This window comes from Mustela erminea, chromosome 11 (assembly GCF_009829155.1).
Source record: "Mustela erminea isolate mMusErm1 chromosome 11, mMusErm1.Pri, whole genome shotgun sequence".
NCBI lineage: Eukaryota > Metazoa > Chordata > Mammalia > Carnivora > Mustelidae > Mustela > Mustela erminea.
This window is the reverse complement of record NC_045624.1, coordinates 92,690,625-92,705,964: the sequence shown is the minus strand read 5'-3', so window position 1 is coordinate 92,705,964 and position 15,340 is coordinate 92,690,625. Positions and strand designations below refer to the sequence as shown.

The 15,340-nt window shown below is 50.0% G+C and overlaps 1 protein-coding gene across 3 annotated transcripts in view; it reads left to right on the top strand.

The window, feature by feature from the left end:
• LOC116569313 (serine/threonine-protein kinase MRCK alpha-like) overlaps positions 1-15,340 on the top strand; it is a 92,583-nt gene that overhangs the window by 15,133 nt on the left and 62,110 nt on the right. Inside the window, exon 2 of one of the 3 annotated variants that reach the window (XM_032305461.1) lies at positions 7,735-7,822. In XM_032305461.1, the coding sequence (XP_032161352.1) occupies positions 7,764-7,822 (59 nt within the window). In that variant the 5' untranslated portion in view covers positions 7,735-7,763. Of the gene's footprint in view, positions 1-7,634; positions 7,823-14,042; positions 14,270-15,340 lie in introns of those variants that run through there. The other 2 variants (XM_032305464.1, XM_032305462.1) reach the window with 2 other exon arrangements.

Here is a 15,340-nt window from a genome sequence, read left to right as displayed (position 1 = left end):
CGAGTCCCGCATTGGGATCCCAGCTCCATGGGGAGTCTGCTTCTCCCTCTGACCTTCTCCTCACTCATGCTCTCTCTCACTGTCCCTCTCTCAAATAAATAAATAAAATCTTTAAAAAAAAAAAGGAATTTAGTTGGGGAGCCGGGGGTGCTCAGTCAGTTACGCGTCCAACCCTTGGTCTCAGCTCAGGTCTTGGTCTCAGAGTCGTGAGCTCAGGCACGGTGTTGGGCTCTTCGCTGTGAGTAGAACCTACTTAAAAAGAGAGAGAGGGAGAGACCCTGGTTCGGTGACAACACCGCAGACAAAGCTCATAGATGGGCAACACTTACAGCACGTCACCGAACCGAAGATGCCATCGCTGTTTTTAAAGCAAGGAGAACTGTGCTGATGAAAATGGGGGGACGTTTTCTCGTGATCATACAATTTCTGAGTTCACACCGAACGAGCAGTTCACACACACACTTCTGTCGCACTACATCTGCGCAACGAAGCGGAAAACGTAACAGAAATCTGTCAACACATCCCTAACCTCTCCACCAGAGCCCCGCTGTTCGCTCTGCGCCGTGGGTCACTGACCGCATAGGCGCACTGACAGGACTCCTCTCTGCAGCCAGGAGCCCCGTGTTGTGCGGAACACTCCTGCATCATGGCCAAGCTCACCCGACAGCTTAGTGTCTCCCACACTTCAAATTCTGATGCGACTCTCTCCTTGGACTGAACTCATCCTTCCCCCGATGGAGCCACATTTCTAAACGCCAGCCGCGACCACCCACAGGCAGGAATCTGGCGGAGGGAGGCTCAAGCCTCGGTCACCGCAGCCTCTGCTCACTGGCCGGGAGGATTCTGGGCCCGTCCCCACGGGCCGCGGGTCTCCCTGCCAGTGGCGCTCACAGCTCTACCGAGGAGCCACGGTAAGCGTGGCCAGGACCGGTTCTCAGGGACAGAGGCAAGGAGGCCCTGCCGACAACAGCTCTCCGGGGCCCTGAGGTTCACCCCAGCTCAGAGATCTGACGATGCGAACGTGTGCTAGACACGGACACACAGAGCACCACGCTGAGAGCAGGCCGCGGAGGGAAGTCTGCGAGGCACACAGGATTCGGGCTTATCAAGATGTGCCGGAGAGCAGCGAGAGCAGGTGGTGACATGAAGAGGCGTTCACTGGATGGGAAAACCCTGGCAGCTCCGAAGCAGATGGCATGATACTCAAAAGGCCCAAATACTCAGAAAAATACAAAATAAAACAATGTTGCCCAGCAGGGCTGTGGGGAACTGGGCCTCCATATCCCAACTCAGGGGAGCCACCAGGTAGGGAAGCCCCATGGAATGAGGCAGGCGTGCGTCCAGACCTACTGCGGGCCCCAGAGACTCACACAGCTGCACAAGGGGCCGGTCATCGCCAGATCTTGTGTGGCAGCGGGGTGGGCGCAGCTGAGGGACCCAACAAGAGCAAAGCAGCTAAGGACACCACGGAGGCGGAAGGAGGGAGTGAGAAGCACATCCTGCCCTCCCCATCCCGTCTGCGCCGCGCAAGATCTCTTCGTTACCCCTAACGCCAACTAACGGACGTCTGTCTCACTGCTGGTTCGTCTGCCCCAGAAGAGAAGGGAGGCTGGAGGGGCGGCTAGGGGAGAAGCTGGAGGGGGAGCAGCACAAGGAGAACTGGGGAATCCAGGCCCCTCCCAGAGGAAGTAATCTTCAACTACAGCCCCTAACTGGGAGAGAGGGGCGCAGTGTCTCCTACAAGAGACGCACCAGCCCTGTGGCTCAGCCAGGGAGAAGCCGTCACCGCCCTGGACTCTTGCTTGCCCCCAACAAACCTTCATTAAACAGCCCCTGCCAACAGCCTCCTCCCTCAGAAAACGGCATTCCGCTCCCTTGTTTGTTGGACTTGCCTACGGTTTCGCCCTAACTTGCTGGTCCCAAGTTGTCATTTTTATTCCCAAATCAACCCATTTTTATTGGTAAAAGTAACTATTTTTAAGGTTAACAATACATGCATAATAAAAATAAAAAGTATCACTTTAGTAATCCAGACATAAAAGACATCAAGCAATGACTGGAAGTTCAGTGGAAGTGTCTCAGGGGGTGGCCGAGTGGGGGGCTGGGGGGAGGATGAAAGGGGACCAGGTGTAAAACACCGACCAGAGTGGGACGGAGGACAGGGTCAGCACCTGTGTCCGCAAGAAACTAAGACGGAGCCTCCACCGTGTCAGAAGACGAGCCTCAGGCAGAGCTGAGTGAGAAGCGGGACCGAGCAAGCACAGCCTGCAGGGAAACACGAGCCCGCACGTGCGTGTCACACACGTCTGTCCCTAAAGGCGTGTCGTCAGCGCGACCCGAGAAGCTGCTCAGGCCAAGTCCCTCGGGAACAGTAAGAAGAAGGACGACTGCTTACAGACGATGACCACCACTCACTCGGTCGGAAGAACTCACTGAAGACAGGGAGTTTGGGACTAAAAATCTAGGCTCAAGACAACCAACAGCGCAACCCACGCAGACCTGTTCGAGGGCGGCAGAGGGTCAGTCACGCGTCCTCCGGGCTGCGCAGCCCCCGCACGACTGAAAGCTGAAGGTGGCCCCCATCGTGCGACAGGGCTGCAGGGTGACTTAACGACGGGGAGCCGGGGCGGGCGGGGCGGGGTACAGCCGCTCTGCGCCCCATCCAGGCGAGCCCTGCCCTGGCTCTTTGGGAGCACAGGGCATGGGGACACAGTCACAGGGCGGTCATTAAAACTGGTGCCTTCTGCGGGCCAGTGATCCCGACCAGTTAGCTATGGTGTCTTCTTCAGGGAAGACCAGAACGAGCCTCCCCTCTTCTGGTCCAGGGCATACGTTAACCTACACAGGGCCCAGACCACAGAGCCCTGGCGAGGCCACTGCATGGGCACGAAACTGGAGGGCCAGAGACGGAGTCAGTGTTGTCAGCGTGCCTACCACATGATGACTAAGAGGAGGGCAAGGCTGATTATATCTGATACCTGAACTGGACCAGCAGCAGAAAGGGAAAAGAAGAAACAAAACTCACAATTCAACATGCAGGTCAAGAATCCCAAACATGAGCAAAACAAACCAGCAATGTATAAGAACCAATCAAACAGCCTTATTCCAGGAATTTAAGAATTATTTATGAATAGGAAGACCTACCAGTGGCCTCTGGTAAACAGAACAGAATGAACAAAACCCGTCAGCCTGCGGTTCCTTCTAATGAGACATAAGACGCCTCTAAGGTCTAACAATCTGACGCTACCAAGCCCAGGACGCAGGGAGGGACGACTCCTGGCAAACGGACAGGTTGTCTGTGAGAAGTCACAGACCAGAAAGCAAGCTGCATGTGAGCCGGCAGTGAGCGGCTTAGCCGCTGCTCCTGGAAAACGAGGCCCCCCCCCCAACGCCCAGGAACAGCTCCCGGTGAGCAAGAGGGCAGCTGGAAATCTGGGAAGCAGCAGCCACTGGCTCAGATCCCCTCCTACTCTGCAGAAAGACAGACTTCCTCCCTGGAAAAGCCCGAGTGTAACTGTGAGTCCTGCGGACAGCTGCGGCACGGCGCCATGCCAAAAACAGGAATTGGGTACAAATCCACATGATGAAAAATGGGATGTCAAGCCCTCCTCCTGGAAACAAAGGAGGAAACCTGCAAAATCTCGGATCAGGGAAGGATTGCAAAACCAACACGGAAGCACAAGCAACAAAAGAATAAAACAGACAACTGGACTTCATCACAATTAGGAGCATCTGTGCTTCCAAGCACACTGCAGAGAAGCGACAAACCCACAGAATGGGGTAAACATCTGCATGTCATATTTTTGATAAGGGACTGGTATACAAAATATACAAAGTGCTCTTGTAACTCAATGATAAAAGACAAATAACCCAATTAGAAAATGGGCAAATGATGTCAGTAGGTCATTCTCCAGAACAGACACGTAAACGGCCGATGAGCGCATGAAAAGGTGCTCAGTGTCATTGGTCATTGGGAAATGCAAATCCCAGCCATGGAGGGTGCCACTCCCCACCCAGCAGGATGGTCACAATGAAAGACAATGTTGGCCAAGACAGGGAGAAATCATAACTCTCATGTGTTGCTGATGGAAATGCAAAGTGGTTCAGCCACTCTGGAAGACAGACTGGTGGTTCCTCAGAGTAAGTTCCCACAAACCTCAACAATTTCATTCTCAGCTGTATATCCAGGCGAAACAAAAATGCATGTCCGCAAAATGAATGTGTACACAGAGCTGCCAGGGTGGCTCCGTCGGTTTAGTGTCTGCCTTTGGCTCAGGTCTTGACCCCAGGGTCCAGAAGTGTGGAGTCCCTTCTCTGCCTCCCTCTGCCCCTCCCCCACTCGTGCATGCACTCTCTAATAAAATCTTAAAAAAAAAAGGTGAAATTAAAAAAAAAAAGTACACAAATATTCATGGGAGTTTATGCACTCATATAATTTTTCTCTTTTCATATACTACTGTGGAAACAACCCTAATGACCATCAATTGATGAATGTGCCATGTATGATATATTCAGAGTGAAATACTATATTATTCAGACACAAAACTGACACAAGCTACTATGACATGGACAAACCTTGGAAATGTGATGCTAAATGAAAGAAATCAGACACAAAGGGCCACATACTGCACGGTTCCTTTAAAGTCCAAAACAGGCAAACACGGAGAAAGTAGGTTAGTAGGTGTCAGGGGAAAGTAGATGGGGAATGGGGGGTGTGGGGGGTGAGTGAGCGTGGGTGTGCAATCTCTTTCTGGGCTGATAAAAATATTCTGGGGGCGCCTGGGTGGCTCAGTGGGTTGAGCCTCTGCCTTTAGCTTAGGTCATGGTCCCAGGGTCCTGGGATCGAGCCCTGCATCAGACACTCTGCTTGGCAGGGAGCCTGCTTCCCCCCTCCCTGCCTGCCTCTCTGCCTACTTGTGATCTCTGTCAAATAAATAAATAAAATCTTAAAAAAAAATACTCTGAAATGAGATGGTGGCAATGGTTGCACAACTCTGTGAACATACTAAAACCCACTCAATTTCATGATCTGTGGATTAGGTCAATACGGCTATTACTGAAAGGAAAAACCTCTCCAAGTTAAGTAAATTCATTTACTCTTGTTTAACCCAGTACTGAATGAACAGCACTAGTGCATTCACTGAAAAGTCGCTACATTTTTTTTTCTAAAGATTTTATTTATTTATTTGACAGACAGAGATCACAAGTAGGCAGAGAGGCAGGCAGAGAGAGAGGAGGAAGCAGGCTCCCCACTGAGCAAAGCGCCCGATGCAGGGGTCCATCCCAGGAAACTGAGACCATGACCTGAGCCGAAGGGAGAGGCTTTAACCCACAGAGCCACCCAGGAGCCCCAAGACAAGCAGTCTTTATGAAGAAAATTACACGGCTTTACTGTAGGACATAAAAGACCAGAGTGACACACCAGGCACACGGTGGTTTTCCCACGAATCCACATCAGCGCACTGCCAGTCACAACCTGACCTCATTTGTCGGTCAAACGTGATCAGTTAAACAATCTCACACCAAGGAACAGAACTGCAAATAGCCACGCAGTTTAGAAGGACAAGGAGGTGAAGGCCTTGCTCTAATCAAGGCCCATTCTTAAGCTGTGCTATTTAAGTGGAGTTTAAGTGGACATGCCGGCAGAGGAGAAACAAAGCCAGAAGCAGACCTGTTAGAAGGGCACGCACTATACAGAAAAAGGGAAATTTCTACTCAGTAGGTAAACGATGGACAAGTCAATGCATGCCAGGACAGCTGACCACCATACTGACATGGGCACATTCGACCTCGGGGGGCAGGGAAGGTCTTCTTAACCATGGCACTGCTGATGAGTAAGTCCGAGTGCAGAATGCCTAAAAATTCCACATGACCACAGCAATGCACGGAGTGAAGAATGCAAACCCCCTTTCCATCAGCGCAGGAGCGGAAGGACACACTCAGAGAAATATGCTGCATCACATATTCAGACAAAATACTCAATGATTTCATGGTGTCAAGAATACATGTTAAAAGTATAAATAGAGGGACACCTGGGTGGCTCAGTTGGTCAAGTGTCCAACTCTTGATTTTGGCTCCTGATCATCGGGTCCTGAGTTCAAGTGCCGCACCACACTGTGTGCTCAGCGTGGAACCTGTTGAGGGTTCTCTGTCTCCCTCTGTCCCTCTCTGTTCTTGGGCACGCTCTCTCTCTCTCTCCCTCTCTAAAATAAAGAAATGAATCTTTTTTTGTCAAAGGTTTAAATGTAAGTTAAAGACATATGCCAACTTCATGAAAATGGTCGTCCTTTGTGGGTGATAAGAATAAGTGGTAGATGGGAAGGCGTTTCTTAGCTACAACTGGAACGTTTTATTTCCTTCTTAAGGTAGATCTGAAATAAAGATAGCAAAAGGTGAATGCCTATTTATCCTGGATGGTGGGTATACATGGGTTGGGTATTTCCTATAAACTTAAAGTACTTCTTAATTTAAGAAAGCAGACGTGGTAAAGCAAAGACAAGCAACAGAAGAACTAAACACAAAGACAGATCAGACCTTGGAACAAGTGGGGAGAGAGGCAGCCCAAGGAATGTCAGTTTCAGAACTTGAACTGTCAGAGTCAAGTGCTGCTGTCCGTGCTGCCTCGCTAAGCAGAAGCGTGAGCACACGACTCACATCTGGCTATGAAGGTAACCCACAACAGATCTAAAATCAGAAACAATGAAGCTGAGAAAAAGCAGGAGCACTGCTTTTCATTTCGAATCTGTCTCACTATTTGAAGTATTACCAGGAAGACATATAATTTCGCAAAACGAGGTTTTTCTTTTTTTAATGGAAGAAAGGTACAAACTGCAATGCTCAAACTAGAGACCGTAAAACTGTCCGTACGTCCTTAGCAGAGTCCTACGTCGGGCACTAAAATGGTTTCTGAGCTTCCAAGATTTCTCACTGTTGTATTTCTGCTAGAAACACTACATAAACCTCTGTATGCTTTGGCAAGTATACCTACAGGAGAGCAACTACACAACCTTCAAGAAGCAAAGCACTTTACCCTGAAACGATGTTGTAGTTGAGAGCAGGATGGTCTTTCGAGATGGGAGGAACGAGAGGTTCCGGCTGCCATTCTTCAATCAATTCTTCCTTTTCCTACGAGAGAAGGAAACAAAATACAGCAGGCGCTGGTCACCGGACAGTGACTGTTTTGTTCCCACACTTCCATTAAAAGCAACCAGTAAGTGCCTTATCTGTTCCTGAACAGCAGCCCGCAAGGCCACATCACGCACACTGTCCACTTGTGACCCGGGGCCACTAACCCTAACCCTAAAACACGTGCTCCTCACTCCTGATAGGGAAAACCAGTGGTGAAATCGCCACAGAAATGACTGCTCATGTCTGTGTTCCCTGTGCTTTTGTTTTCTTTAAATTAATAAACTATTTTTGGGAGCCGTTTTAGGTTCATGGCGAATACCGAGGAGAACATACAGGTACTTCCCAGATGCCCCTGTGCTCCCCCACCACAAACATCCCCACCAGAGTGGTACAGCCATCACATTCAGGGAACCTACAGTGACACGTCATAGTCACCCCACGTCCACAGTCCTCCTACAGCTTCAGACCAATGTACGGTGACAGGTTCTACCTCTGCAGTAGCAGTGCCATGCAGAATAGTTTCACTGCCCTAAAAATTCTCTGGGCTCTGCCTATGGTGCCCCCATCCCCTCCTAGCAACCACTGATCTGTTTACGGTCTCCACAGTTCTCCCTGTTCCAGAATGTCATAGAATCATGGAATCATACAGTACGTCCCCCTTTCAGACTGGCTTCCATCGTGTGGTGATACACATGTAAGTTTCCTGTTTGTCCTTTCGCAGCTTGACGGCATGTTTCTTCTTGCACTGAGTAACACTGCATTGTCTGGATGCAACGGAGCTTATCTATCGGCTCACCTACCTGGTCCATTCCAAGGTTTGGTAATTATGAATAAAGCTGCTATGAACATCCATATGTAGGTTTTGGGGTCACAAATTTTTAAATAATTTGAGTAAATACCAAGGAGCATGATTCTTGGGTTGTATGGTAAGAGTGTCTCTACTTTATGCCCCTCCATAAACATCCATAAATACAGAGTCAAACAGAGAGTGGCTGTTATGATTTTGAACAAAATGCTCCGTTACATCGATTAAGAATCAGAGCAGGGGCGCCTCGTGGCTCCGTCGTTAAGCATCTGCCTTCGGCTCAGGTCATGATCCTGGGGTTCTGGGATGGAGACCCGTGTCTGGCTCTCTGCTGGGCGGGGAGTCCGCTTCTCCCTCTGCCCGTTGCTTCTCCTGCTTGTGCTCTCTCTCCCTCTCTGCCAAATAAATAAAATCCTTAAAAAAAGAATAAGAAAAATAAGTTTTCTTTTACCTTCACTTATTCCTTCTTTGATGCTCTTCCTTTCTTTATGCAGATCTGAGGTTCTGAGCTATTTCATTTTCCTGCTCCCTGAAACACTTCCTTAACATCTCTCATGACGCAGGGCGGCGTGCAGCACACTCCCTCAGTTCCCATTTGTTTGAGAAAGTCTTTATCTACTCCCCGTTCTCATACATGTAAGTGTCGTTGTTCTGGACATTTGTCTTATTTCCCAGCTTCCTGATCTGTGCTTCGGAGCCTGGTGGTAATCTGGGGAGTGTTTCTGTCACGACAGCCTCAGATTTTGCTGCTGTTCCCTTGTCTCTTCCTCCTCCTGATGTCCCCATGACACGTGTGTCACAGCCCTGTGGATGTCCCTCGGTCCTTGCATGTTCTTATGTATTTTTTCCCGGTCTTTTCTACCTTTGATTTTCAGTTTGGGCGTCGCTACAGTCACATTCCCAACTCAGAGACAGATTCTGTCCTCGGTCGTGTCCAGTCGACAATGAGCCCGTCAAAAGTGAGCCCCAGTTCTGTCAAAATGTTTTTGATCTCTGGCTTTTCTTTTTAACCTTTCTTAGAATTTCTAGTCTCTGCTGACACTACATACTGTCCTTGCATACTGTGTACTTTTTCTGTTAAAGTCCTTAGTATATTACCAGAGTTGTTTTAAATTCCCCCGTCTGATCCTTCCAACAGCCCTGCCATACGCAAGTCTGATTCTGAGGCCTCCCTGTCTCTTCAAACTGTGTGTTATGCCTTTTCGTAAGGCTTGTGATTTTTTCTAGATAGCCAGGCGTGATGTGCTGGACAGAAGGAACTCCCAGAAACTGGCTTTAGTATGTGGTTGTGAGGTGTGGGGAGGGGAGTTGTTCTCTAGCCCTGGGATTAGGTCCCAGGCTGTCAGTGAGCCTGTGTCCTGGGACAATGAACTTCACCAGCTTTTATAATTGCCCATACATTGCCTTTACTGAAATCTTTATTTCTCTATGTGGCTTTGAGTTACTGGTTGACCCTTCACTGCACCTAGCAGGACTCTGCTGACCTTTTTTTGGTAGGGAAGGTCTAGTCGCAGCTCCTCCCACTGTTGTTTCTTTCAGAATGTCTTGATTGCTCCCTCACTTACAAAGAACACTTGAACCAGATATGGGATTTTTCTTTCTTTCTTTCTTTTTTTTTTTTTTAAAGATTTTGTTTATTTATTTGACACAGAGAGAGAGAGAGAGCGAGAGAGAGCGAGAGAGAGAGACAGTGAGAGAGGGAACACAAGCGGGGGAGTAGGAGAGGGAAAGGTAGAAGCAGGCTTCCCGCAAAGCAGGGAGCCCGATGTGGGGCTCAATCCCAGGGTCCTGGGATATGACCTGAGCTGAAGGCAGATGCTCAACAACTGAGCCACCCAGGTGACCCTGAGATACGGGATTTCTTGATGGTTTTCCTGTTCTCACGTTGAGTATCAGCCCGCGGTCTCCCGGCCTTCCAGGTTTCTGGTGAGCAATCTGCTTGCAGCCTTACTGGGGACCCCTTGTCCTTGTTGACTTTTTGTTGGCAGCTCTGGAAGTTTGATTATAATGTGTCTCGTTTGGGGTCTCTCTCAGTTCATCTTACTAGGAAGTTCACTGGGTTTCTTTGATGTTTGTGTGCATGTCTTTCTTCAAATTCTGAATTTTTCAGCCATGATTTCTTCGAGTATTCTCTCTGCCCTTTTCTCTTTTCTCTCCTGTTTCTGAGATTTCCAAGACACGTGTGTCAGTCCTTTTGAAGATGCCAAATTTCTTCTGGGTTCTGCTTGTTTTTCTTTGATCTTTTCTCCTTCGTTTCTCAGCCTTCCTAATGTCCAGTGTAGTCTTCAAGTTCACAGACTCTTTTCCTGCTGGCCTGACACTGTCTCCCAATGCTTTTCCTGTGTTTTCCATCTCAGTTACTGTACTTTGTTTCTTTTTGGTTCCTCTGTGCGTTTTCTGTCTCTGCCTCGATGCTTCCATTTCATCCACAGGTAGCTTCCTTGACTTCATGCAAGTCTTCCTTTAGCTTCTTGAGCAACCCTAAGAGCCATAAGAGCATGATTCTGAAGTCCTTGTCTAATAGGTACTACTTTTCAGGAACAGACTCTGTTGACTTACTTTTCCCCTTGGAATGGGGCATACTTTCCTGGGTTTTGTACATCTGCTATGTTATATTGTTGTTGAGAACCAGACATTTGAATTTAACAATGTGGGAAGTCTGAAAATTAGAATTTCCGCTTTCCCCAGGGTTTGCTATTTTTAATTAAAAAAAATTTTTTTTAATTGTAGCCTCTCTGTGCCAAGGATCAGCTTGCAGCATAAACATAACGTCTTCTTGGGTCTTCTCTGAGCCTTTCCTCGGCAGACACAGTCGTGTCTACTTTCCCCTGCATGTGCATTTCTTTTGGAATGTCCTAGTCTTTAATATCTGGCTCCTGAAGGGGAAGAGCAAAAAAATGAAGGGGGAATAAAGTGGAGCTGGTCCTTGAAATCTGCTGGAGGTCTCTTGAGCCCGAGGGGAGAGGGTTGCAACACTGGGGGAAGAAAAATAAGAGTTCTTTGTCAGTGCCTCTGTGAGAAGCAGCAGTCATCGGTGGTCACAGCACAGGTCCCCAGTATTTGGAGGACAGGGCCCTTTCTGCTTGCTCTATGTTCCCCAAACTGTGTGCTGCTTCAGGAATACATGCAAAGCTGCCTGCCACATGGCTGGGGGTAGGGAATGGATAGTTGCTACTGTGTTAAGAGCCGAAACCGCTCAAAATTGAATGCAATTTGCCACCCAAGCCTTCTCCTGGAAGTTGCAAGCCTTCATTAGACACCAGATTTCCAAAGGGGTTACCCCGGACAGATTCTGCCAGTGCAAGTATCATCTAGATTGGGTGACAGACTTCCAGGGCCTCCTACCCCATGATCTTCCCCAAGACCTCTCTTGCCAGGCCAAAAAGGCCACCGTTGTCTGGTGCATTCCCACCAGCAGTGTACAAGTGTCCCAATTTCTCCATGTCCTTGCCAACATTAGTTATTACCTTTCTCAATACATGTTCTTCCATCGATGAGCAGGTGAGTTGCAGGGACCAGAGGAATAGAAAACAACTGTTCAGAAGAGAAAGGAAGGACAGGAAACTCTGTGGGAAGGAAGCAGGGGGATAGGAAGGAGTGACAGGGACTGGAGGGCGTGAGCAGGGACAAACAAAGTGGAAGGGGACAGACATAAGCAATAGGTCGGCTGGGACAAGGCCACAGAGGAGGAGAGCCTGGACAGGTGTGTCGGGGCCTGTGGGGGTTCTGGGGACTGGAGGCCAGAGGTCAGGGCTATAGCCCAGTGTGGCTACAGCTCCCCTGACAATGGTCTGGGATTCTATTAAGGGGACTCAAGCCTGCCTGGTGTGCAGGACACCGTTGGAAGACACCACTTTGCAGGACAGGCCTTCTGGCCATCTGTGCTGTAACCATCCGTCCTTCATCATGGAAGAGGTAGATCAGATAAGCTGTCACTTGGGGAGACCACAAGGCTGGACAATTCTCTTCTCAGGAGACAGTTTATACGAGTTACAAGGGAGGGCATGGACGTCTGGTGACATCTGTGGTCTGCTTTTTGATGCGAGATCTTTCCAGGGCTTCCTGCGTGGAGACATTTCTCCAGAGGTGGCTGCCTCTCTGCATCCCGAGCGGGAAAGGAGGAGCTGGGCCTGGACACCATCGCTCCCGGTCACCTCAGACGTGAACGCGGGTGGCAGGCACTCAGCCTCCAGGTCGGGCGGGCAGACAGGTGCCTCCTGTGTGCTCGTCTCAGGAGGGCTGGGGTGGCTCTTCCCAAGAAGGTGCTTGTGGAGAGAACTCTCGCCAGCAGAGTATCTGTCGTGACCCCGCTTGTCATCAGAATGTCATGATTTTTCTTGTAAACGTTCTGTTGTTTCACATTTCACGTCTGGATTCCCCCATCTGCGTGGATTTTAGAATAGACAGACTGGGGGGCGCCTGGGTGGCTCAGTGGGTTAAGCCTCTGCCTTTGGTTCAGGTCATGATCCTAGGATCCTGGGATCGAGCCCTGCATCGGTCTCTCTGCTCAGCAGGGAGCCTGCTTCCCCCACCCCCGCCTGCCTCTTTGCTTACTTGTGATCTCTGTCTGTCAAATAAATAAATAAAATCTTAAAAAAAAAAAAAAGAATAGATGGACTGTGTGGGACCTCGAAGCCCCAACCCCATCTGGCTCCCGCGCTGTCATTCATTCCAGGCCCCGTGTGACGTGGAGCCCACGCTGGCTCCCGCTTCCTTAGTGCTGGCGCAGAGTCCCCCACACGGCAGCAGTCCTGTGTCCATCCTTCCTGTGTCCGTCCCCGTCCCGCCATCTGCAGTTCCCTCCCTTGGGACTCAAAACTCTCCTGTGGCATCTCTTCCAGTGTGGCCTGTGGAAGGACGTTCTGCAGTTCCGTCCATGTGCAGGACATTCTGACCCCTGGTTCCCAGTCGTACCGAGGACCCCTGGGGGACAGCGCCATCCAAGCTCCCGGTGTCCGGCACGAGGGCCTCATGGTGAGGGGGCGACGGAGGCCACCGCCGGTCAGTGCACACCTGTCACCTCGCGGGGATGGGAGATGTCTCTTCCCTGTGACGACAAGTCTCGGGACCTGCTCTCTCCACCACTTCCACGTCCCCTCTCAGAGCTGGCCGCGGTCATCCGTCGACGCGGGGTGGCAGGCCCCCCTCCGTGCGGGAAGTACGGCCCGAACTGGCTGCAGAGCTGCCCGCTGGCGGCTGGTTTCACGAGGTGCTTCGAAGATGCTGCTCCGTTATGCATTTTCTTAGTTTCATAATGTGTGTGAAAAAAATATGTTATTCCTTTGAAGGTAAAATGTCACTTCCCTCTCTCTGTCGGTAGTTTCATCAATGGTGTGTCCATGCTGAATTTCCAGGTTTTATCCTGGTGCGGTGGTTATGCAGGTGGTGCCCCCCCTTTTTTTTTTAAGATTATTAATTTTAGAGACAGAGGGAGCGCCTGAGTGAATGGGGGATGGGGGGCAGAGGGAGAGGGAGACAGAATCCTGAAGCAGACGCCCCACGAGCAGTAAGCCCAGCATGGGGCTTTATCCCGTGACCCTGAGATCACGGCCTGAGCTGAAACCAGGAGTCAGATGCTCAACCAACTGAGCCACCAGGCACCCTGGTGGCGTCCTTATTCTGAAATTCAGTGTCTGCACCGTATTTTCAAATGGTTCGGGAAAGACCTGTCCATATTACATATGCAGGAGAAAGAGAGAGAGAAAGCAAATGGGGCAAAATGTTTAAAATGGTAAATTTGATAAAGAATTTATAGGCGCTCTTTGTCTCCTCATACTGTTCTGCAAGTTTGAAATCATGTCAGAATTAAAAGTTACCAAAGAAAATCTCACAGTAAAACAAAACTTATAAAAGAACTTGCGATTCCTATTATCCTGTATATACACACAAGTTCATATATACACAGCTTCATATGTACGGCCGTCTGTCCGGATACACAGCTTCATGTACATACGTATCTGAACATTCGTAATTCAGAGGCTGTGTCACAGTCCAGGATCACAATGTCATCTCCTGAGTGTCCTCCTAATTTCTCCCACCCTAACCCCCCAGGGAAGGATGAGCTCCTTCCCCCCAGGCTGGACCATTACACACAGGTCCCCGTCTGGTCTGCACAGCTGAGCCATCACTGGTAACTGCCGCAGGGGCAGGAGCCAGCCTCGGAACCCCCGGGGAGCAGCAGTTGGCCTGCCGGCCGTGGCTCCTTTGGGCGGCTGGAGGGCCGGGAACCAGGCTTTCAGGACGCCCTTGTCCAGCAAGATCTCCAGGAGGAGAAACCTGGGCATGTTCACATCGCTACGAGCAAAGAGAGAACTCCCTCCTTCTGCAGGATGAAAGGTGAGAGGCCCCTGTGGGATGCAGCTGCAGGGATGCGTGGGGACTGCGGTGTCCGGAAACCACGGGGCCGTGCAGATGCTGAGAGGGCTGCGCTCCACCTGTGTTGGCTCAAGAGCGCTGACATGTCCGCTCCAGTCCCAGCGCTGAACTGCCGGGGTGTCGGAGGCAGATAATTCCTCACGGATAGTCCTGTAGATTTAACAGGAAGTGACTGGCTGGGCTACTCTTCTTGGGTCCTTTGTTTCCTACTTTCCTGGAGTCAGAGTTTGCTTTGCACCAGAGAGCGGCCTGGGGGAATTTCAGAACAGTCTGTGCATGATAAATCCCTGTGTGTACAAACGCCTTTCATTTCTTTCACACCCGGACTGGCCTGTTTCAGCCTCAGCTGCCGCTGGGCCTGTCCAGCGACGGGCAATCCTTCTGGAACAGAGGCCTAACGCTGTGACAACACCGAGCGGTGTGCACTCTACACACCACTGGGCAGGCGGTTGCACCACGGATGGGCCGACTAGAATTTCAGTGCCTGTGCCAGTATCTAAGTTAATCTCTAGGAGTAAAATATTCAGAATAGTGCCCTTTCTCAATCAGGTCTGTCAGTCTGTCTCCCCCTTGAGAGAAGGAATGGTTTCTCCAACCAGACACGCACTCTGAGTCCGGGAAGTAGGCTGCTCCCGCCCAGTGTGTGTTAAGTTTCTAGGAGCTTTGTCAGGATCTAGGGCTCTGTGTTTGCACTGGTACCATCTCGAGGTCTTTACTCCTGTGTTTGCACTGGTACCATCTTGAGGCTTTTACTCTTTTTTGCTGGTAGTAAAAAGAGTTCTTCGGCCTCCTTCAGTAGTCTCATGTTGTGACCTGTCACGTGATACTGTCACGTATCTTGGCTTCTGCCCTTACTTACGTTGATTTACTTTTTCCACGTTAGCATTTCATATATTTTACTTTCTACATTCTAGCATCAGGGGCGAAAGGGATACTCAGGGCTTGACCTTAGAAATAACCAAAGGAGTGGAGTCTTCCAGAAGTTCCCACTCCGCTCCAGGACCAAGGGTGGGCGTCACTCACAGTCCAGCA